This window comes from Rhincodon typus, chromosome 4 (genome assembly GCF_021869965.1).
Source record: "Rhincodon typus isolate 14 chromosome 4, sRhiTyp1.1, whole genome shotgun sequence".
Lineage (NCBI taxonomy): Eukaryota > Metazoa > Chordata > Chondrichthyes > Orectolobiformes > Rhincodontidae > Rhincodon > Rhincodon typus.
This window is the reverse complement of record NC_063335.1, coordinates 80,453,374-80,477,314: the sequence shown is the minus strand read 5'-3', so window position 1 is coordinate 80,477,314 and position 23,941 is coordinate 80,453,374. Positions and strand designations below refer to the sequence as shown.

Genomic DNA, 23,941 nt, shown 5'->3' with positions numbered 1-23,941 from the left:
CACTGTGGCACGTCTGTACACTGATTTGGTATTTTAGTTGTTTACTTTGATAGTTCTATATTTTTTATAGCCACAAATAACATTGTATGTAACTGTAATCTTTCTGTTGATCAGATCTGATTTTTATTTATGGTTGAGGATATACTAGATGTGGCAATTAGTTCTGTATGTTGTGTGGAAAAGGATAACACCAGAATTTTGACTACATATTCTTCACTGTCCTGTTATTAGCACTGTTGAATTAGCTGCAGGTATATCAGTGATCAAGAAGAGTAAGAAATGGGATAATATGAACGTGCACATCCTCTAGAGAAGCCATTTGATTTCTTCATTTCCTTTCATTTCCATGGACCCTGGTTCAGGTTTCTCCTAAGGTTGCCCCTGTTCTAGTCCTGAACCTGCATCATTCTCTGTATCTACTCTCATGCTCTACTTGTACCTACAGGGTGAGCAGATCTGGAGGGGAAAAGAATAGGTACATTTTGCAAGGGTGCAGGCAAAACTGGAGGGCAGGGGTGCAGGGTTTGTTGGCACAGTGAAATAGGTGAGGCGGGTTTATGTGTGTGTGTGTGTCCTGATAGAAATGGTGGGATGTTTCAAGGAGAGTGGGAGGTGCGTGGTGATGGAGTTTTGGAGGGTTTTGGTAAGAGTTGGATGGGGGAGGCATTATGCCATCATTGCTGCTTCTCCCTTGTGGCTGAGTGCACTGTGCACATAGGAATGCACTGAGTAGTTTCTGGGCAGAATCCAGTTTGCAGGGCACCTTGAGGTGTTTAAGCGTGGACACAAATATCAGTGAAAATTCTGGAAAATCCAGGACAGGTGGTCATGCTGAGTCCGTGGCACCCACCACCTGCTTCCTTAATTATTTTCCCACTAAATCACTGATCATCCATCTTCCCATACTGGCCCCCGGCACAGCTGATATTATTAACAGATCAGTCTCAGTTATATTCAAATTTGGTGCAAACTGTCAAAGGTCCCCATAAAATAAAATCCAACCTCGACTCCTACCCCCAAGACCTCGCTCTATTTGCTTGATAGTATCATTGATTACCAAATCTGTGCCCATCTTTATCATAGCTCTATATTTCAATGCCTTCAATCAGGTTTCCAGCACTGAAACTTACTTTATAAAAGTCACAAATTATGCCTTGTGTAACTGTGGCCATGGTAAACTATCCTTCATTATTCTTCTCAACCAATCTACAGTATTTGGCATGGTTGACCACAGATCATGCCATTTTCCAGCTGGATTGTAACTGTATTTGCTTGGATCCATTCTTTTTTAAATCGATTCATGGCCCGAGAATTATCTGCAATGACTTCTTAGCCACATTGTTATCTCTAGAGTACCCCCAATGCACTCATTCTTGATTTCTATTCCTCACTTACAGTACTTGCATGCTGCCCTTAGCCAATGTTATCCAAAAACACAACTTCAGGTTGCATATATTCATGCTGCCAGTACTTCGTTCTACCTCACCGTCAGAGTTGAACTCCAGAGTGAGGCGAGAGTGACTTCACTTGACAGCAATACAGCATTTGTCTGACTGTGGCGTCAAGGAGCTCTAGCAAATCTAAAACCAATGGGAATCATGGGGAAAACTACAAAGGAAGATGGTTTTAAAGGCCAGTCATCTCAGTCCCAAAAAAATAATCTGTAGGATTTCCTAGCTCACATATCTTCAGTTCCTTCATCAATGACATTCCATCTCTTGTAAGGTCAGAAGTGGGGATGTTCTCTGATTCTTGCACAATATTCAGCACCTTTTATGACTTATCAGATACTGAAGTAGTTTGGGTGCAAATGCAGCAAGATTTGGACAAAATTCAGGCCTCAAGGTATCAGGTAACGTTCTTACTATACAAGTGTCAGGCAACAACCATATCCAGCAACAAAAAATTTTAACATCTCCTCTCTGTTCAATCACGTTACTATCACTGAATCTCTTCCATGATCAACATCCTGGAGGGGTACCATTGATCAGAAACTGAACTGGGCCAGCTATTTAAATACTGTGGCTACAAGAGGCTAAGCATTCTGAAGTGAGTAACTAATGTCCTGACTCCCTAAATCCCATCCACCATCTACAAGGCACAGTTCAAGAATATGATGGATTACTCACCATTGCCTGGATTACTGCTGCTCCAACAATACTCAAGAAGCTTGACACCATCAAGGAGGAAGTAACCTGCTTGATTAGCAGCCCATTCTCTGCTTCAACGTGTTATCACGGGCATCCAATTGCTGATGTGTGTTCTATTTACAGGATGCACTAAAGTAGCTCACTAACGCTCCTTGAATAAAGCCCTCCAAATCTACCTTCTCTATCATCTTGAAAGAGAAGGGCAACAGAACATGGGACCACTACCAACTATAAGCTCTCCTCCAAGCCACACATCATCATGACTTGAAATTATATCTCCATTCCTTAAATGTCACTGGATCAACATTGTGGAACTCCCTAACTCTACTGTCCCTGGGTCCCAAGGACGGCAGTGGTTCAAGAAGGTGGCTCATCAGTTCTTTCTCCAATTAGGGCAATTCGGACTGGAGGTTAAATGATGGCCAATGATGCCCACACCTCGTGAATGAGAAAGAAAACACTTTATTCTCTCAATTACTCCCTTGTCTCTAATTTGCTACACACTTTGTCTGACATCTTGTACTGAATGAGGAGAAATGTGCTCCAAATAAATATTGAGCAGGCTGAAGTCGTTGTCTTAAAACTCACCCACAAAATCCATTCCATAGTCACCAAATACCTCCTTCCCCTTGGGAGCTTTGAGGCAGATCAAGACTGGGATTGATGTTATATTTAGCACCAAGATGAGCACACGTCCAATTTAACTTTAGGACCTGCTATTTCCCCCTCCATAATAACAGTCAACACCATTGTGCACAACTCAGTTTGTTGCTGAAATCTTCATCTATGCCTTTGTTACCTTTACAATTAATTATTCCAGTGGTGTCCTGACTGTCACCCATCATTCCCCCTTCATAAACTTGAGCTGATCTAAAACTCTAGCCCTCATCCTAACTATCAAGACCCATTCACCCATCAGCCCTGTATCAGCTCAGCTACTTTGGATTCAACTTAGTCACTGGATCATTTTTATTGTTTTGATCCACGTTTTCAAATCCCCACCACAACCTTCCTTGTTCTTATCCCAATAATCTCTTCCAATCTTAAAATCCTCCAAGATCTTGTTCTCCTCCAATTCTGGCCTGTTGCATATCCCAGATTTTAATTATTCTATCTTGTTTCTTTAGCCAACAAATGACTAAGCTGTGGGATTTCCTCCACAAATCTCTTTTCCTGTTCAAATCTCTCCCATCTTTCAGTACACACGCTAACACCTACCATTTTGACTACATTTTGATCATCTCACCTTACGTGACAGGTGACAAATTTGTTTTATAACACTTCTGCGAAGCATGTTGAGAGACTGAATTAAAGGTGCAATATAAATACTGTCTATTGTTGGAGTACGTGTGCAGAGCAGGAGAAAGAAGAAGAAACCTTTTCCAAAACTATGTAACAGACTGTTGCCGCACGCCTGCCTAACAGCTTACTTTTTGTTTCTAACTTTAGGAGAGTTTTCTGAGGTTGTAATTGTGTTTAAGGTCACATTGGCAGTCATTACCTTGCAGTAAATTAGTGTTATTGATCTTTGCCTATGATTGATAAGGCGCCACACGGGAGGTTGATAAATGACATAGGAGCCCAAGGAGTTTGGGGCAAGGTACCTGCATGGCTAAAGGATTGGCTGACTGGCACAATGCAGAGAGTAGGGTGGCAGCTGGTGCTTATTGGAGTTCCGCAGGGGTCAGTTGGGACCACAATTGTTCATGTTATACATTAACAATCTGGACAAAGAAACTGAGGGCACTGGTGCTAAATTTGCAGGTGACACAAAGGTAGATGGAGGGGCAAGTTGTGTTGAGGAAGTGGGAGGCTGCAGAAGGACTTGAACAGACTAGGAGAGTGGTCAAGGAATTGGCAGATGGAATACAATGTGGGAAAATGTGACTTTGATTGGAAGAATAGAGGCATAGACTATCTTCTAAATGGGGAGAGGCTTCAGAAATCTGAAGCACAAAGAGGCTGGGGAGTCCGAATTCAGGATTCTCTTAAGGTTAACATGCAGTTTCAATAGGCGGTTAGGAAGGCAAATGCAATGTTAGCATTCATTTCAAGAGGGGTAGGCCCAGGTGGGGTCAGCAGCAGCAACGTAAGCCAGAAGGAGGCACTGGCCCAGTACAGACTCATGGCAACGACTTCGGTGGAGGCAAGATGGTGCTGAAGAATGGCAACATGGTTTCAGCAGCAGGGGTGTGGTTCTAGACCAGGGCTGGGGCCTGGGTACTGACAACAGAGGCGGTGGTGTTGCAGCGGCATGTGGGGATTTGAGGTACCTGAGTGTTCGCAGACTGAGGGATGGACTTTACGAACTTTGTTTCTCTGACAGCAAGGACTCATGGCAGGAGTGGGGGTGTGATCTGGTTGTTTTCTTTTGGCTGTTTCTTTTATTTCTGCTTCTGTTTTAAATCCTGCCTTTTGTATACTAAGATGGCGCCAGAGAATAGCGACTTTGTACACTTTTCACCGTACTCCTGTATTCAAGTGCACGTGATAATAAAATCTAAATCTAGAATACAAGACCAGAGATGTACTGCTGAGGCTGGAAAAGGCTGCATTTGGAATATTGTAAGCAATTTTGCGCCCCATAATCTAAGGAAGGATGTGCTGGCATTGGAGGAGGTCCAGGGGAGGTTGACAAGAATGATCCTGGGAATGAAGGGCATGTCATACGAGGAACAATTGAGGACTCTGGGTCTGTACTCAATGGAGTTTGGAAGGATAAGGGGAGATCTGATTGAAACTTATAGAATACTGAGAGGCCTGGATAGAGTGGATGTGGAGAAGATGTTTCTACTAAAAGGAGAGACTAGGAGCCAAGGGCACAGTCTCAGTGAAGGGATGATCTTTTGGAACAGAGATGAGGAGAAATTTCTTCATCCAGAGGGTAGTTAATCTGTGGAACTTATTTCTGCAGATGCTTGTGGAGGCCAAGTCATTGAAAGTATTTAAGACAGAGGTAGATATGTTCTTGATTAGGAAAGGGATCATGGGTTACAGAGAGAAGGCAGGAGAATGGGGTTAAGAAACATATCAGCCATGCTTGAATGGTGGAACAGGCTCAATGGGCTGAATGGCCTAATGCTGCTCTTATGGTCTTATTGCAGTGATGATTTCAACTTTAAATGTGTTTGATCATAAAGCCTGTTATAATTTCATCTTATGATTTAACGCCACATAGTTCATGGTGTTTCTCTTGTAGGCAGAGTTTGAGTGTATTAATCCAAAGAAGAAACAGAAAAAGAAAAATTACAAAAACTCGGGAATAGTGAGTTTTAAATTATGCCAGGTAGGAAATGTTGATCTTTATCTAATTCTGAGTTGTTTTATCCTGATTACAATAGTAATTTGTTTTAGTGTTATTTTAGTTTCCTTCTTTCTCATCTATTTATTTCTGTTTCATTGTCTCCGACACGCTCTTGCTCTCTCTCCTCTCCTTTCTTGCTTTCTGTTGTGTCACACACATTATTCTCAGTTTGTTCATTTATACTTGAAGTCTCAGTAGCTCTGTTTGTTGTTCCTATATCTTTGCACACTTTGCAGCATTGAGTCAGCAGCTTAGTTTTTAATGCTGACAACCAGTCTATTTGGCAAATACATTAAATGGATGTTTTATTCTTCATTCTTTCACAAGATGTGGTGCATTGCTGGCAAGGCCAGTACTGTTGCCCATTCTGAATTGCCCTTGAATAGAGTGGCTCATTCAGTGGGCAATTAAGAATCGACCACATTGGAATTGGAGTCCCATGCAGGTCAAATCTGGTAGGCTTGGCAGATTTCCTTCAGTAAAGAACATTAGTGACCTTTTTGTTTAAACCACACTTAGTGATAGTTTCATGGCACCATTATTGAGCTTTTAATTACAGATATTTTTAACTGAGTTTAAATTCTACCAGCTACCATATTGACAATTGAGCCCATGACCTCGGTGCATTAATCTGGACATGTGGATTATTAGTCCAGTGGTGTTGCCACTAAACCAATGCATCCTCTGTTTTTAAAAACTGAATTGCTGCCTCCCAACTCAGTACTGGAAACCACTGAAGCACGTGCCATAGGCCTGTTGTGAGGATTGACTGATGCAAGTAGTGAATTGGGCCGAGGGGCTATAAGAATATATTGGATTGCGACAGCAAAGAGTGAAGGAAAGTGGGCAAATGTTTGCCAGAAGAAGGGAATGCAGGAAAGAAAGAGACAAGAAGAAAGGAGGAAAAAAAATGTAAGATAGGAAGAAAGACAAAGGGTGGGATGACAGCGAGGTGATGAGTTGAAGGACCATGAGGGGACATGTAGAGAATGAGAGCACTTTCCACATGACTGGCCGTTGCAGCCCACGTCTCTCCAAAGCCACCGAACAGTTCTACCCTGGTCCCTTTCTGAGCCCTAGATATAGCTCCAAGAAACAGGAGAAAAACTCTCCCCAAAAGCTCATCTGCTGCTGATGCTTAATCTATACCTTTCCTGTTGACTGTCTTTGTTCAGATTTGGGAGATTCATTTCTGCCCCTTTGATGTTTTGAACTTTGGCCTACCCTGCCTAACCATCCCCACTTCTGCCACTGTCTTCCCTGTTGATGTTTTGAGCCTACGGCTACACACCCGCAATCTCTGTGTCAGGCCTCTGACCTATTCAGAACTCATGCTGTAATCTGTGGCTCGTTCTCCAGTCATTCAGTTTCTCATCCACTGCATCCCCATTTCTTCATGGTTCATGGCTGTTGGAAATAGACTTTTTTGATTCTTAAAAAAAATTTAAAAGTTTATTGCCCAGTTCCATCTTTTTGAAGCTGAACATTACAATAGGACAATACGTAGGAGTGACAGGAATAATGCATGAAATGCTTGGAGAATCCTCTCTCATACTTGAAGTGACAAGGCCCAGCTATCAGCAGTTTGCTTTGTGACTGCAATTTGCACCAGAAGAGTGATGGTGAATTTAATGGCCTAATTGTTCTGTTTTTTGACCGCAAATACAGAGGAAGCATTTTAGAAACTGATAGCTTGTTTTGCTGCTAAGCGGTAAGATAAAATGTTTTGAAATTTTAAGAATTTTACATAATGCGAGGCTGTAGGTGAAATAACTCCACAGAGGCTGGTATCCCATCACTAAGTCACCCTTTATTTGTGCACAGAGAGTCCTTGACACTGATCCAGCTCCTACAGAGCCAGCTATGAGTGAACAGGATGTCTGATGCTCCTGTTCTCATCTGTCAGCCAGGGCTCCCTGATTGGACCAGATTAACAACCCCAATCAGGGGGAACTCATTCTGTGCGGTCCACCTGATTGTCCTCATTACAATCACTATGTCCTTCTGATTTGAAGATATGGGCTGGCTCTGTTTTTGTTTTTTTTTTGGGGCGTTTTAACACTGCCTCTGAAACAGGCAGTATGTAACACACAGTAGCTCGCCTCTTGTGCCTGGAGCATCTCGGACAAAGTTCATTCTCCCCTTCAGGTGGCAAAGGCATCGGGGTGGCAACATCTTCTGTGTCCATCTCAGATTACAAGGTATCTTTAGCAGTCGACAGAGAGGGTGAACCTACAGGTTCTGGAACAGTTGGAAAGGCAGTAGAGGAGCCGGGCACATTAGTCCCGCACCATTTGCAAGTTTACAGCTTTCATGTGGCCCACATGCTTGTTCTGGACTGAGGCACCCACCCAAACTTTATACGTCACTGGATTTGACTGTGACCCTTACCTATGCAGGGCAGTTCCTGTGGTTCCTATACCAAACTTCATCCCTTGAAATAAATTGTTTCTCTCGCTTAGCAGAGTCTTGTTTCCAGCATTGGCATTCCCCGAGGTCTGGAAAGATTAGATTTAACCCAGTGCGGAGGCTTCTCCCCATTAGCCACACTGTTGGAGCTATTCCTGTAGTTGCATGAGGGGTGGTCCTATAATTAAATAGGAACTGGGACAATTTGGTATCTCATGAAGCTGTAGGCTGCTTCTTTAAGCCCGGTTTCAAAGTTTGAATTGCTCTTTCTGCCAGACTATCAGATGATGAATGGTATGGAGCTGTTCTTGTATATCACACAGCAATCGACTTTAGGAAATACTGAAATTCTCTGCTGGTACACGATGGCCCATTATCTGTGACCAACACTTCTGGGAGCCCATGCGTTGCAAAAGCTGAGCATAGATTTTCTATCATCATCCCCGTGTTTGACGAATGAACTCTATGCATGTTTGCCCACTGTGACTGGGTGTCCGCAATGATTAAGAACATTTAGCCCATGAAAAGACCTGCATTGTCAATGTGTAACCGAGTCCAGGGTTTACCTAGCCATTCCCACCAATGTGGGGAAGCTGCTGGCGGTAATTTTTGTCCTTGTTGGCACCCTGGGCACTGCCCCACCAACACAGCTATGTCTGCGGCCAATCCAGACATAACCTCCTGCCCACATCTTCATTTTGGAAACCCTGGATGACCCTGGTAGAGTTCAGCCAGTATCTGCGGCGACCTTTGCTCAGAACGATCACTCTTGCTCCCCCATAATAATATGCCGTCCTTTACTGTGATCTGGTCTCTCTGGTCCAAAAGAGTTGCAGTTCTGGAATGACGGTCCTATGGTTTCTGCCATCATCATCAGCTGTTTCTGTTTTGCCAGGACCGGATCTTTCTGCGTCCAAAGTCTGATATTATCAGCTGTGACTGGACGTGTGTCCAGAAAACTTAAGACCATTACAGAGTCTCCCAGTGGCTATACCACACGTGGTGTATCTGCCAGTGGGAGGTGGCTCACTGCATCTGCAATTGCCACCTGGCTTCCCAGATGGTGTTCCAACTTGTAATTATGGGCACGTAGTGTTAGAGCCCACCGCTGAATTCAGCATGAAGCTATGGGTTGCACTGCCTTGTCCTCTTTAAGTAGACCTAGCAGGGGTTTGTGATCCTTTATTATTATGAATTTACATCCTTAAAGGTATTGGTGGAACTTCTTGATTCCAAGTATGACTGCCACACCGTCCTTTTCCATCTGGGGATAATTACACCCTGCATTAGCCAAAGTTTGGATGCATACGCTATCGAGCGTTCCTTTCCATTGGGCCACCTATGAACTAAACCTACCCTGTTGCCGTATAGGCATGTCAATACCAGATTTCACTTGGGATAATAGTTTGCCAACGCCTTAGACATGATAGGTGTTTCTTCCCTTCTCTGAAAGCTATGACTTGGCTATGTGACCATCTCCAAAGCTGACCCATTATTAGGAGTTGATGCAATGGTGCCAGGTCGGATGCCAGGTTATGTATGAACTTGCCGTAATAATTCCTCAGCCCAAGCAAATACCTAAGCTCCGGTACAGACCTGGGAGCCAGGGCACCTTTGATCACCCTCACTTTATTTTCCAACAAATATAATCTGGTCTTGTTGATCCTGTAGCCCAATGGAGCACACATTTTTCACTTCTAAAGCATACGCCTGTCTAGGAGAACCTAAGGTCTAAGGACTATGTCCAAGTTCTCTAAGTGCTCCTTATTCATTTTCTCTGTTATTAGCATGTCATCCAGATAAATGGTGATCTGAGGTAGACCTTGTAAAGTGTTCTCCATCGTCTGCTGACGATACCCCAAATAGCAGTCTCGTATATTGATACAAACCCTTATGGGTATTACTTGTAACGTACTTCTGGGAATCCTCATCTAACCACTGTGGATTCCTAGATATTTATTATTAGAGCAATGTGGAAATGGAAAGAGTCTGATAGCATTAGGGGATGGTCCTAGAGAAGTTTTTGTCACCGGACTCAATGTTAATTCTGTTTTTTTCTCTCTGTTGATGCTGACAGACCACCAGAATTTTTCCAGCACTTTTCTATTTTTGTTGCGCTAGGTCCTAGATTTAACACAACAGGCTTGTAAATCTTGAATGGATACCTGGAAAGTTTGGATTGATTATTTGTAACTGGAAAAGCGGATGAACAAATTTCACAGCTGTATAAATAAATAAGTCTTTTGTCTCCCTGGAAACATGGATAAATGTGTGTACGCTTTAATAAAACCCAGATTTATTTTCAACTTGCAAAATCTAGCGTAATTTTTTTGCATGTTAGTGCATGGGAGAAGTAGGACTTAAAATGCCCTGTAAAGGTGCTGACTTCCTATAGTACTCAAATGCTCCAGAAAACCTGAAATAAGACGACATTTTTGAAAGAACTAAAGCACTGTTTAATTTGCAGATTGTGAAAGAGTACACTTTCTTGGATTATATCACAGGTGGCTGTCAGCTGAACTTTACTGTGAGTAAAGCATCCTCATTGATGAAATCAAAACATGTGAAGTTGGTCACTGCTTTGTCTGTTCTAATTCTTTAAGTAAAATTGATTACATATCATATACAAATCCAATTGATATTTGAAAGAATGTGAGCTGCTATTAGAGTAGCATTATTACTTTTTTTTTCAAATGACTTTTATATTTTTGGTCTTTTATTTCTGTGTACCCTGCCTTTTGGGGACCAGCTCTTTATTCTGCCGGGACTTTCTTTTCTGTATGATACAATGTCATAAAAATTAATCTGTAAGTAAATTTATCTCCCAAGCAAGAGGCTTACTGAAAGGGTAAATTACCCGTAATAAATACAGCATGAATCTCCATTTATAGCAGTGTTGGTCCAAGTTTTCCAGCAAAACAATTGGTAAATTAACATCCATTTTTTTTCTTCAACATTAATGTTGAATAGAAAAACATTGATCATTATTTATAATTTTTAAAAATTACAGATATTGGTGAATACATCCATAAATCTGACCATAAATGTTCTTACGTTACTTAAATCAAATTTGTTTGGATTGACATTAAACCAAGTGTCTGCATTCCACATTTCTCTCCAATAATATTCACAAATGTTTTATGTTTCTAAATTGCAGGTCGGAATTGACTTCACTGCATCTAATGGAGATCCACGTACACCCAACTCTCTACATTTTATAAATCCTAATGGATTTAATGAATACCTGATGGCCATCTGGTCTATTGGGATAATCATTCAAGACTATGATTCGTAATGCATTCATTTATCTTTTGTGAATTTAATGTTCTATTTCAATGTCTCCTGAAAAACCCAATATAAAATCTCAGTTTCCATATGAAAATAAAAGCTTTATGATACATATTTATAACTATAGGAATGATATTATTTCCAGTACCTGTCTAGTGCTAGTCAGATTTATTTTGAAAGTTCTTTGTCGAAATATAACACTAAACCAGAATCTTGTGAGGCTTGAGATTTTATGTTGGCCTGTGCTTTTGTGATAATGGTGAAATCTAGTTAAACAGTTTTTCTTTCTATTGCCATTAAAAATCTATCTTTGCCAGCCATAAGACATAGGCTATAATGGTGGGCAGTTTGTAGAATGACCATATAGGCCAGGATTACCTTGAAAACTAACATACCATAGTTTGCGTACCACAGGTGGTTATTAATTTCTAGAGTTATTTATTATGAGTCACTGCTGTGGTAATTCATCCTTAATTATTAGTAATTTACATGCATATGTCTAGTTATCGTTGTATATTTACAGAGACAAGTTATTTCCAGCATTTGGATTCGGTGCACAAATACCTCCAACCTGGCAGGTAACAATAGACAATTTGTAAAATAGATGTATTCATATACCTTATTTGTGTATACAATTCATTCCATACAGTGGCATTTTTCCTGTAGGTATCACATGAGTTTCCACTTAACTTCAACCCTGAAAACCCATTTTGTGGAGGTATGAAACATCTGTTTATTTTGTAATATAACTTCACACGGGTGATGCAGTAGGGAAGAGTGCGGTTACTACACTTCCAGTTAAAATGTCGAGCTGTTAATGTGACATTATGTAGCTCACTGAGGGCAATTATGAATGGGTAATAAATGCTCTTAGTCAGCAACCCCCACATTCTGTGAACAAATGGAGGAAAAGAATACTTTGTTGTCATGTGAAAGGAACCCTCTCAATTTCTAAAAAGTTATATATGTCCTGCTGTTCCTTATTATGAGATCTTGTTAAGTAGGGGCAAGAATAGGCTATTTGAGCCTTGAAGCTTACTTCGCAATATGGTAAAGTCATGATTGATCTAATTGTGGCCTTAACACCACTTTCCTGCCAACCTCTACATGACCGTGACTCCCTTATGGATCAACTATCTGTTGAACTTGGCCTAGACTATTTTCAACAGCTCAGCCTCCATTGTTCTCTATTATTGTATTCCATTGCATTTCACGTATGTGTTTAGTTATTTTATGATTGTTTAAGTAACAACCAGCTCATGATGAATCCCTCATGATAAAGCACAGTGGGGTCAGTGTCCTGAATCTAGCATCATACGGGGTCTTAACAAACTCATTGTTTGATACTTTGTCACTAATTGGATTCTGTAGGAGTCCAGGGTGTAGCTGATGCCTACCGCAACTGCCTTTCTCAAGTCAGGTTATATGGACCCACAAACTTCTCTCCAATAATAAACCATGTGGGAAGATTTGCAGCTGTAGCAGCACAACAGCATAAAGCTTCAGTAAGTGCGTTTATATCTACATTTGCACCCACTTAAAGTAGCTTTGACAGGAAGTAGCTCATTTATACCATTATGTCTGTGAGAATCGTATATGCAAAATTTGAATGGACAGTGGTAACGCAACTGTTTAGAATTTAAAAAGCTGTTGATAACAAAGGAATAAATGTGTAGGACATGGACAGAATGATTAAAATTCAAAATTACTATTTTGGGAGGTCAAAGAGTCCTAATTAAATATTTTTGTTTTGCTGAAGATATGGCTTTTTACTGCGTGTAGTTTCATTAACAGGGAATAGCCTCAGTACCTGAAATAAAAGCAAAATACTGCAGATGCTGGAAATCTGAAACAAACAGAATACTGGACAAAATCAGCAGGTCTGGCAGCATCTTTGAAGAGAGAAACAGTTAATATTTCAAATCCTGTACGACTCTTCAGAACTCTGGTTTTTCTGTTTTTATTCACAGATGCTTTCTGACCTGTGTTTCCATTATATGTTTTTTGTATTTTATTACATAAATAATAGTCAATTCTGATTTGTCCCTGACTGCTCATTTTTCATATAGTTCTTGATGGTTAGGAGAATGAACTTGCTTTTACCCTCATTTCTTGGTGGATAATTCTGGCTTAATTTCCAGTGTAGATATATTGAACTTGGAACCTTCTTGCCCAATGTTGTGGTAATTTAAAAGCATCTTTTGAGTCTTAATCCAGTCACTAGAGCCATTATTTAAGGATATGCTGGAGACACACTTGGTTACAAAGTCCACCAAGCTTTCTCCCACGTCGGTCAACATGACAATTTTAAAGTCTTAACTCGCATCTTTTGCTACAGTATTTTATAGTTCACTTGTCATCAACTGTCATAGCATTTACATCACATATCTTTAGCAATAAACAGGCCGATACTGTAGATGTCCCTTACATGTTCTCATTAACCCTGTGAAATGTTATCATTGTTGGCGCTGTCTGTAACTGTCCATTTCACCTTCTTGCCTGCTCCCTTATCACATCAAAGGTATTACTTAGCTTTGTGAAGGTTGTTGTTTAACTTCCATTCTTGGCTAGGTTCCCATAGAATTGACTACATATCTCATCATACTTGTAGCCTTGCTTAGATTTGCTATTCATAGCTACATTTTGTCTATTCTAGAGTTACTAATGTGCATTTAAATATCAATCATTAATTTTTCAAATAGTCTTACTTTAGCCTGTGTGACTGTGTTCCATATTAGGAAATGCATTTGTGAGGCCAGAATAACTCTTGACCTTCTTTGTAGTTTTGATGTGAAGGATTGGGCATGTTTTTATTTACAAATGTCAAGTAACTGCTGAAATAGTTGGCAATCTCTGAAAGTTCTCAATATTTTAAACTAGTGTTTTAGTTATACATTCATGATTTACCATTTAGATACCTAATGAACATGTTACCATATTACATTAGTGACATCTGATTTTTAAATAAAATGAGTTAGAATACAAAGCTCAACAAAGATAATAAAATCAATTTGAACACACATGTGGTGGTTGTTGTATGAAATAATCTCCATCCAGCTGTTTTATTATCTTTGTAACCAAACTGTCCCTTAAGCTATGCTTTGTATTAGATCTTAACAAGTTAGTCCATTTGCTGTATGTGATTTTAATTAACTATTTATTCTGGGATTATTATTTTGGCAGCAATATTTCATCCTGTTGATCGTCACAGATGGCGTGATAACAGATTTAGATGAAACAAGACAGGCCATTGTGAATGCTTCTAAGTTGCCAATGTCCATCATTATTATTGGTGTTGGTGGAGCAGATTTTAGTACCATGGAATTTCTGGATGGCGATAATGGTGTTCTCAGATCACCGACTGGAGAAGTGGCAATCCGGGATATTGTCCAGTTTGTGCCATTTAGAAAGTTTCAAAATGTAAGTGTGTAACACTACACCAATTATATATTTATGAATCTTGGCTTCACAACTTTGAAATAAACTAGTGTTGGACTAGACAAATCTATGAAGTTTTGTAAAATCTTTAATCATATTCACAAAGATTTTAAGTGTAACTGGTAAAGGTGAAAATTATTGAATTAAGAAAATTATACTGTGCAGCTGGGATTTCTTGGGATGTAGAAAGAAGCGGATCTTAAGATTTTCTTTCTTATGTCTCTAACTATTAGATGGCATGATATAAGATACAAGCAACGAAGCTGGAAGTATTTGTATCTAGGGGATCCATTTAAACATGCCTGTTTGTGTAAAAGGAAAGGATTTTGTTTCAGTTACTTCTACTATTAAATAATATATTTTTAAAAAGAAAACCCACCTCGCGTGGACAGTGTAATTATAGTGTATCACGGCCATGTAGTAAAGTTTGAGTTACGAATGAAATATAGCTGATAAAGGGATTGTTCTTAAATGCCAGTGAACAGGATAACATCAAATCATTGAGGCGAAAATTGTTTACATCGTGGTATCTTTGAATGGTTCGTAACAAACTAGCACAATAAGTTGATTGCACCAGATTATGTATGTTAGAAGTTCAAAAACAGACGTTTACTATGAGGTTGAAAAATGTGCATGAAACTCAGAAAAGATGCAATTCTGTTCCTGCAGCGAATCATTGAACAAAAATTTCTTTTAATAACCATAGAAGTAGAACAGTATGGCTCAGATTTTCCACGTGTGGAATTGAGGTATATTTTTGGTATTGGAAAGCAAAAGTAGCACCACAAGGTATGCTCTGACCTCAGTTAATCTTACGGACATGGGTCATTGAAATAATTTTAGAAGATACTTGGGTTTCCACCAAGTACCCAACAGCAGAAAGAGTGAAGATATATTTGCAGTAGTCTGTTGATAAGACTTTTTTAACAGTTTTGAACCAGGAAACTACTTAAGATTTCCAGTTTTTGAAATTGAACTTGCCTCATTCTGTTGCCATAGCATTGCTGGATGCCACGGCAAACAACCCATTGATGGAAAAAAGAACATTGGTGATGCATCATTTTGGTTGAAAATTTCAATATGACCACTTGTATCAGAGCATATATAGTGAGCATCATCTGTCCCTTCCAGTTGGAAATTCGGTGGTGTTCCCTCTTTACACTGTGCATCCATTGTCCATTCATGTTCCATATTTGTTCCAGTTTCACCCAGATAACAATGGAAAGAAGGAACGTCAGTCAGTGTTTGTGTTCTGATTTGGTAGAATATGAAAGAAGTCAACTTGTCAAGATAATTAAGTTCAGCCTGCCCATATGTACAGAAGTCATTGGTTAGAAGTTTTTGTTTCTAAGCTCATCAGAATATAATTTCCTGACCATTCAGTTAAATCACTGGCTGGTGAGCAAAGAACTAAAATATCCATCCATTCTAACAAATATAGTTTATTCTAAATGGGATGGGGGTGAGGTGTACTTCATCTTGCAACATCATATGTATAAAATAAATAGAAATTGTTATCACTGGTAAGAGAATCAGTAACCAAAGGATGAAGGTTTAACATAATTGGCTAAAGGGACCGGAGATAAGACAAGTTTTCTCTTAAGCAACAAGTTATGAGCTGGAATGCCCTGCCTGGAAAGATTATGCAAGTGATTTATACAATACGATACATTTATATAATATGCAACATAGAAACAGGCCCTTCAGCCCACCAAGCCTGTGTTGATTCCCAGTCCTTATTTAGACCTGCTACTTATTTCCCATGCGCTGTCACATCCATGTGTCTTAAACATTGCTAACATGCCTGCTTCCACCACCTGTACTGGCAGTGTATCCCGGCATCCACCATCCTCTGTGAAAAATTTTCTGTACACTTCTCTCCTAAACATTCCCCCTTCACCTTGAACCTGTGCCCTTTTATAGTTGACCTTTCCACCCTGATAAAAAGCCTCTCACTAGCCACCCTATCCGTGCCTCTCATAATTTCATAGACCTCTATCAGGTTGCTCCTCAGCTTCTGTCTTTCCAGTGAAAACAATCCGAAATTATCCGACCCCTATTCATGACTCAAAGTTTCAAAGAAACTTTCAAAAACGAATTTAATAAATACTTAAAAGAGAAAAATTGAAAGGTTATGCTGGAAGAACAGGGAGTGGGACTACACAGTTCTTCCAAACTGTCACAATGGGCTCAATGACTTGTGTTGTATAATTCTATAAAGACAGTGCAGATTAAAAATTTGTGTTTAATGATAATTAACTGTTTGTTTTCCATGAAATTGTTGTATTCTAGGTAATAAAATTCTCATTTCATTCAACAGGCACCCAAAGAAGTTCTTGCACAAAGCGTACTGGCTGAATTACCTCAGCAAGTGATGTCCTACTTCAACACTTGCAAACTCGGTCCTCCGAATGAGCCAAGTCTCTAAATACCTGAATGTTTGATCTGATTTCAGTCATGATCTACAAATATGTTCACTGAAGTGCAAAAATGTTCAATCCTACAGTATTAGCCGCAAGATTTTTTATGACATTTTACATAAAAATGTTTCAAATGTTTATGAATCTAAATTCAATTACATGTTAATATTTTGAATAACCTTGATAAAACAGTATAATGACATTTGTCAAGGTTTAATTAATTTGCATGATTTTACAATATTGTGTGAATCAATGCAATAACTGTTTATTAGCTGGCTAGTTTGTGGCATCTCTTGCACCCTTGGTTCTTTACATTCGAGGTTCTTTGATTTGTTCCTGTTATGTTGAAAAGTTATCTGTCTATTTTATGAATACTAAAGGTTACTTTCTGGTTTTAATTTTCACTCCCAGCATTGCAGTCTGTTTTTTAAAATTGTGCTACAAATTTCTGTATTATTCTGCAGATATTTTATTTTGAAGTTTATAACTTTGTTGGGAAATGTTCAATTTGAATTGTTAGACTGGGGCCAAAAACTCATATATGAAATAGGTGCTGTTATTAAATAACTGAGAATGGCTAGCGTTTTTATTTTTTAGCATCGTAATATTTAATTGTGAAAAAAGTTGAATAAAGTCTTTAAAGACCTGCTAAATGATAAGTCTAGCCTATGTACTTAATGCAATGATCAAATATCTCTTTCATTAGCATATTTTTGAAGTATAAATATCTATTGCATTGGTCACTTCAACTTCAGCAGTTTAAAAACAGAAAATGAATCCAGAATTATAGCTTGTATTTAAAATAATAACAATGTATCAGACAAATGTTCTTAAACATATTGACAAAGTTATCATGTTGCATTAAAAATTCAACTGCTCAGTTAAATATGTTTCCAAATTCAACACAATAACAAAATTTTAAAATGTACACCTGTTACTGTGTAAAATATTACAAACTAAGGCACTTGAAGATGTTTTGATAACAGGAGTTGGTTCTGTATGAATGCAGTTAGTTCAGCTCTTTTAAATGTAATTCGGGTATTGTATACGTTTCAGAATAGTGATCATAGAATGCACACACTGACCATAATTTACTAACAAATAAATCACATTGTTTAAATGTGCGAGATGCCTTTACCATCTATACTCATGTAAAATTCATAAGGTCACTGTTTCCATGGGTACCCTTAGAGGGATTGACATACTTGTGTGATTTGAGTTCAAATGGAATATTGTAAAACTCAGCAACACCAAAGAACTAATATTAGTTCAGCATTAGTCCAAGCTTCCTGTATGGTAATTTGGTTGACCAAAGCTGCATACAAATCCCAGGTCTGAATTGGATGCCACTCAGGCAAGGAAATATTGCAGATGTTTACAATGACAGGTTACCAGCTCATGGTGTACGTTATCATATAAAATTTTATCATGATTTGTCAACACTAGTCCCTTATTTGGTCCTGACCTTGTGGCAAGTCAAGTTGGGTCAATTACTTTTGCCTTTGGTTCTTGATCCCCTGATCCTTCGTGGCTGGTTTCTGCACTTGTTATTGTTATGGTAGGTTTCAGGGTGCAGATCCGCTTCTGTCCTGTTAACGTTCCCAGTTTTGTTGAACTTATTCCTAAACCACTTTGGCATTTAGCCCATTCTTGGAGTTGGTATTGAAATGTTTCTGTACAGTTATAAATGAGGGTGGCGGCAGTGATGGAAAGCTGCAGAAATTACTTGTCAATGTCACAGTTGTTGGTTGACCTGTGGAGGATCTGCACACTATTGTAATATAGTTCATGAATTTTAAGCACAGGACAATAACTTCATGACTTGTTCTTCCTTCTTCTAATTTTTCTGTATTAAAAACCATTGCATATCACTATGAGGCTAAGTTGCCCTTTGTGCAGTAGTGAGCTGTTCCATTGTACAGTAACCGTTTATTTGTTTGAGTTATTGGAGAGTCAAATAGTATTCCCACAACACATCCAACTACCAATGTATTGACTTTCAGTTCTGAAATCCCTGCCACCCAGCTGGAAAGATAGGTTGGCCACTACCATAATTAACATGGCTCAATTTATTCCCATGAATAATTACTCCAGAAAGCAGTTTGTTCAGTCATGATGAGGATTTCTATGGCTCTTCTCTTTCCTATCCACCCAGATGCAAGTATAACTAATCATTATTACCTTATAAGCTCCAACAACTTAGGCACATAACCTGTTTTTCTGGGGTGTCATACCTCATCCCCCACTTGGGGGAACCTCATCCTGTTCTGTTCCTACCTCTACTTCCATCTACTGATTCTTGATTTTATTGTCTCAGTCCATGCAGCTGATTGGACAGCTCTGTCAAACAGTTTAATTCTAGCTCTTCAGGGTCCAATTCCTCTCTACCATTCACAACATCCTCTGACAATTTCTCACCTTTCCAGTCATTAGCTCATATAGAGTTACTTTGGTCCTTATACTGGTTTTGCCCCGAGTCCCATTAAGATACTAGGCAACAGATCTGTCTAGACCCTCAGGTCTCATGGATGGCTTTAGCTAACCCTCTCTTTAACATTCCATTCATACGTCTAAGAAGTCTGAGATCTGTAGGCAACAGAAGCTGTGAGATTTTTGTTTGTAGCTCAGCACCTTAGGAACCTCCTTTAATTATTTTTCCTAAAATATGTGTTCCCCGATCTGAATCCATCTGTACTTATATTCACTATTTAAGGATTACCTGTCTTACCATTCCTTGAGCCGCAGTTGTAATTGACAATCTCTTGTGAGGCAAGCCTTCACTCGCCTCATAAATTGAACCATAATGTCCAAACAATTGGTCTTTCACTGACTTAATGGACAGGTCCTGTGAAATCTATTTGTAACTATTCCCGAGCCACCTTTAGTCAGGGCTGGTGTGACGTGCAGACTTTGACTTTTTTTTAAACACTTCTTTCTTGGGACAATGGTAATGCTGGATTGCTCAACCCTAGTTGCCCTTGAAAAGGTTGTATTGAACTGCCTTCTTGAGCTGTTGCAGTCTGTGTGCTGCGGGTAGACACGCAATACGTTTCCAAGTCCAGATGGTGAGTGGCTTGGAGGGAATTTGCAAATGGCAGTGTTCCCATGTATCTATTGCCCCTGTCCTTCGAGACGGTGGTGCTTACAGGTTTGAAATGTGCTGTATAAGGATCTTTGGCAAATTTTTGTCTTTCCCATGACCACTTAATATAGAAGGATAAGGATAGCAGATCCTTGGGAATACTGCCATCTGCAGGCCAGTCACCATTCTGCCTTGGAAATATATCACTTTTCCTTAACTGTCACTGGGTCAAAATCCTTGAATTCCCTCCCCAAGGGCATTGTGGATCTACCTACAGCACATGGACTATAGCAGTTTGGGAATGCAACTGGACACCACCTTCTTAAGGTCAAATAGGGCTGGGCAATAAATGCTGACCAGTCAGGGACACCCACATCCCATGAATGAATTTTTAAAGAACTGTGATTATCTGTGTATTACTTCATTCTCTTTACATCCTTTGTCCTTTGCAAGTAGTTGATGTTCCTTATTGGCTGTCTTTCCAAGAAAAAACAAAGATGCCTTGTAGTTCTAAGATAACAAGGTGTGGAGCTGGATGAACACAGCAGGCCAAGCAGCATCAGAGGAGCAGGAAAGCTGACGTTTCGGGTCTAGACCCTTCTTCAGAAATGGGGGAGGGGAAGGGGATTCTGTAATAAATAGAGAGAGAAGGGGAGGCGGATGGAAGATGGATAAAGGAGAAGATAGGTGGAGAGAGGCGGGGATGGAGCCAGTAAGGGTGAGTGTAGGTGGGGATAGGTCAGTTCAGGGAGGACGGACAGGTCAAGGAGGCAGGATGATGCTAGTAGGTAGGAGATGGAGGTGGGGCTTGAGGTGGAAGGAGTGGATAGGTGGGAGGAAGGACAGGTTAGGGAGGTGGGGACCAGCTGGGCTGGTTTTGGCATGCGGTAGGGGGAGGGGAGATTTTGAAGCTTGTGAAGTCCACATTGATACCATTAGGCTGCAGGGTTCCCAAGCGGAATATGAGTTGCTGTTCCTGCAACCTTCGGGTGGCATCGTTGTGGCACTGCAGGAGGCCCAGGATGGACATGTCATCCAAGGAATGGGAGGGGGAGTTGAAATGGTTCGCGACTGGGAGGTGCAGTCGTTTGTCGTGAACCAAGCATAGGTGTTCCACAAAGCGGTCCCCAAGCCTCCGCTTAGTTTCCCTGATGTAGAGGAGGCCACATTGGGAACAGCGGATACAGTATACCACATTAGCAGATGTGCAGGTGAACATTTGTTTGATTTGGAAAGTCTTCTTGGGGCCTGGGATGGGGGTGAGGGGGCAGGTGTAGCACTTCCTGCGGTTGCAGAGAAAAGTGCCGGGGCTGGTGGGGAGTGTGGAGCGGACAAGGGAGTCACTGAGAGAGTGGTCCCTCCGGAAAGCAGATAAGGGTGGGGAGGGAAAATGTCTTTGGTAATGGGGTCAGATTGCAGATGGCGGAAGTGTCAGAGGATGATGCATTGGATCTGGAGGTTTGTGGGGTGGTAAATGAGGATGAGGGAGATTCTGTTTTGGTTGTTAAGGCGGGGAGGGGGTGTGAGGGATGAGTTGCAGGAAATGCGAGAGACTCAGGTTTTGCAATTTCATTTTTTGAAATAAACTCAGTAAAATCCTTTACGTTGAACTCAAAGATAAGCTTTATCAAAAAGGAAATTCAGACACATGGGAATTTCTTCACTACTCCATCCAGGTACATAAGCACTCAGAAAATTAAGGAAGGCAGAACAGGTGAGGAAATCACACGCTTTGGTAAATCCAGACGAATTAAGATCAGTTAAGGATGTCAGTATCCAATAGTAATTTTCTCAGTGAGATTGGCCCAATCATTTTCCTTCTTGCCGGGAAACCGTATCAGCAATTTAAAGACCGTAATATAGGATCGGCTGCTAACTCAGCCCAGAGCTCCTGTTATTCCAGAGGTTAAACCGCAACTGACTTAGAATTCCAGAATTGTGTACGTAAGCAATTCAACAAGCTCTAATTTCAATTATGTGACAAAGGTGGGGTTTTCAGGTGCTGAAGACCCATCTCACAGGGCTAATTGGACAATCAATAAGCTAAGAATGCGGCTTTGGCTCCAGATCAAAGTTTCCATCGTAAGGTAACTATATGTAAGTGTTTGTTTTATTATTATTGGTTTTCCCTTTGTCCAGAGATTGGATGGAGGCAGACATTTTGTTTCCAAGTCCTTTGTGTCACCTTTAGCTGGAATCTATATGATTCAGTGGGCTCAGAAACTTCTGGAAATATGAACATATGATTAGCCTCAGCCATTTTGAATCCAGAAAAGTTGCCCATTTTAAAAATAAACAATTTAAACATGAAAAGTTAGAATAACATTGAGTTTCCTTTTTAATTTCTCATCATGCCGTCTGGCCATGACAGTTACAATCTTCATTGACATACAGTGTGGAAAGGAGTTTGAACAGAGGGAACATAGAGGAGAATAAACTGATTGCAGGTGAAGAAGGAAGAGGGACTCTAGACAGGAGTGTGCCTGCAGCCACAGTCTTCAAGGACCTTTTCTCTTAGGTCAACTTGAGTAAGGAATCATGTATGTGACATCTCTCTTTAATAAGGAAATACTCATGAAAGTTGTTAGCAAACCTTTGTCTTTGGACCAGGGGAAGGAAGGTGCTGTTGGTTGCAATGAAGATAATGATGGCCGTGAGTTCTTTTGTGTGGGATCTTTCTAAACTGCTACAGGTGATATCAAGTTCTTGACCACTCGTGAGGTCGGGGAACTCTTTTCATTTCCGCACTAAAGTCCTCAGTGCTAGATGGTGATATTGACTTAATGGTTATCTGTGTTTACTGTCTCCTCAATGTCTGTCTGGAGGCCCACTGGCCCCTTGTCCTCCAATCCACCTCCTACAACAAGGCTTCCATTAGAGAAACTTGGAACACACTCTGTGCTCTCCTGTGCCATATTTATTCTCCCTACAGGTCAGACACACTTCCCCAGCTGTTCCCAGCTGCAGTCAAAATGAACCTCTTTATAAGGTGTAAACGAGCATTAAATGGTGCTTGTTTCACATGAACTTGCAGCCCCTGCTGAGGTGAGCCACTGAACAGTGCACTTTGCACCAGAATTCATGGTATTATAGTTCACATAAGCACTCTGCCTGTCAAGAAATATGTGAATGAGCAGAAGACATTAAACCTCTGGAAAGGAGTAAATGACACCTCAGCCAACAGAAGGTTAATTTATTTCCCCTCATTAGTTTCTGTAGGCTGTGGCTCTTGACCAATAAATCTAAGACATTAGAAGTGTGAGCCAGTTGACCTTTGCCTCCTGCAAGCAAGTGAAGGTACTGCAGAAGGAAGATTGAGGAGCAGTGGAACTTGCAAGCCAAAAGGCTCATCTCAGCGAATCTTGTGAACAAGGGGAAGTGATCTGCCTTCCCAGTATTACCCTGTATCATGACTCATTTTTTGTGTCTGTGTGTGTGTGCAGGAGGAGTTTCATAAGGAGATTAGATTTTAACCAGGGTTATATGTTACTGGTTGGTAAGTATTTACTTGCAGAAAGTGTCTATTTACTTTTAATAAATAGCAATTTTTGCTAAGTACACAAACTTGGCCAATGGTTTCTGTCAACAGGTCTAAACGACTGTGGATTTTTCATACTTTTATGTAATCTTTAAGTTTTGCAATGACTTTGCACATAACAGGTCTTGATCTCTAGCAAGTAACTTTGTTGAGGCGTAACAGCATAGCATTAGATATCATAGATTTCCTACAGTGTGGAATCAGGCCCTTTAGCCCAACAAGTCCACACTGACCCTCAGAGCATCCCACCCAGACCCATCCCTCTATAACCCACCTAATCTACACATCCCAGGCAATTTAGCATGCCCGATG

At 40.3% G+C, this 23,941-nt stretch overlaps 1 protein-coding gene across 6 annotated transcripts in view; it reads left to right on the top strand.

The window, feature by feature from the left end:
• The window catches only part of LOC109914768 (copine-3-like), a 44,779-nt gene extending 25,899 nt beyond the window's left edge, over nt 1-18,880 (top strand). For 4 of the 6 annotated variants that reach the window (XM_020514377.2, XM_048596010.1, XM_048596009.1 and 1 more), the window contains exons 9-16: nt 5,350-5,436; nt 10,331-10,390; nt 11,021-11,154; nt 11,675-11,729; nt 11,818-11,869; nt 12,523-12,656; nt 14,335-14,571; nt 16,910-18,880. In XM_020514377.2, coding sequence (XP_020369966.2) covers nt 5,350-5,436; nt 10,331-10,390; nt 11,021-11,154; nt 11,675-11,729; nt 11,818-11,869; nt 12,523-12,656; nt 14,335-14,571; nt 16,910-17,017 — 867 coding nt within the window. In that variant the 3' untranslated portion in view covers nt 17,018-18,880. The remainder of the gene's footprint in view (nt 1-5,349; nt 5,437-10,330; nt 10,391-11,020; nt 11,155-11,674; nt 11,730-11,817; nt 11,870-12,522; nt 12,657-14,334; nt 14,572-16,909) is intronic. The other 2 variants (XM_048596013.1, XM_048596012.1) reach the window with 1 other exon arrangement.
• The last annotated feature ends 5,061 nt before the right edge of the window (nt 18,881-23,941 follow it).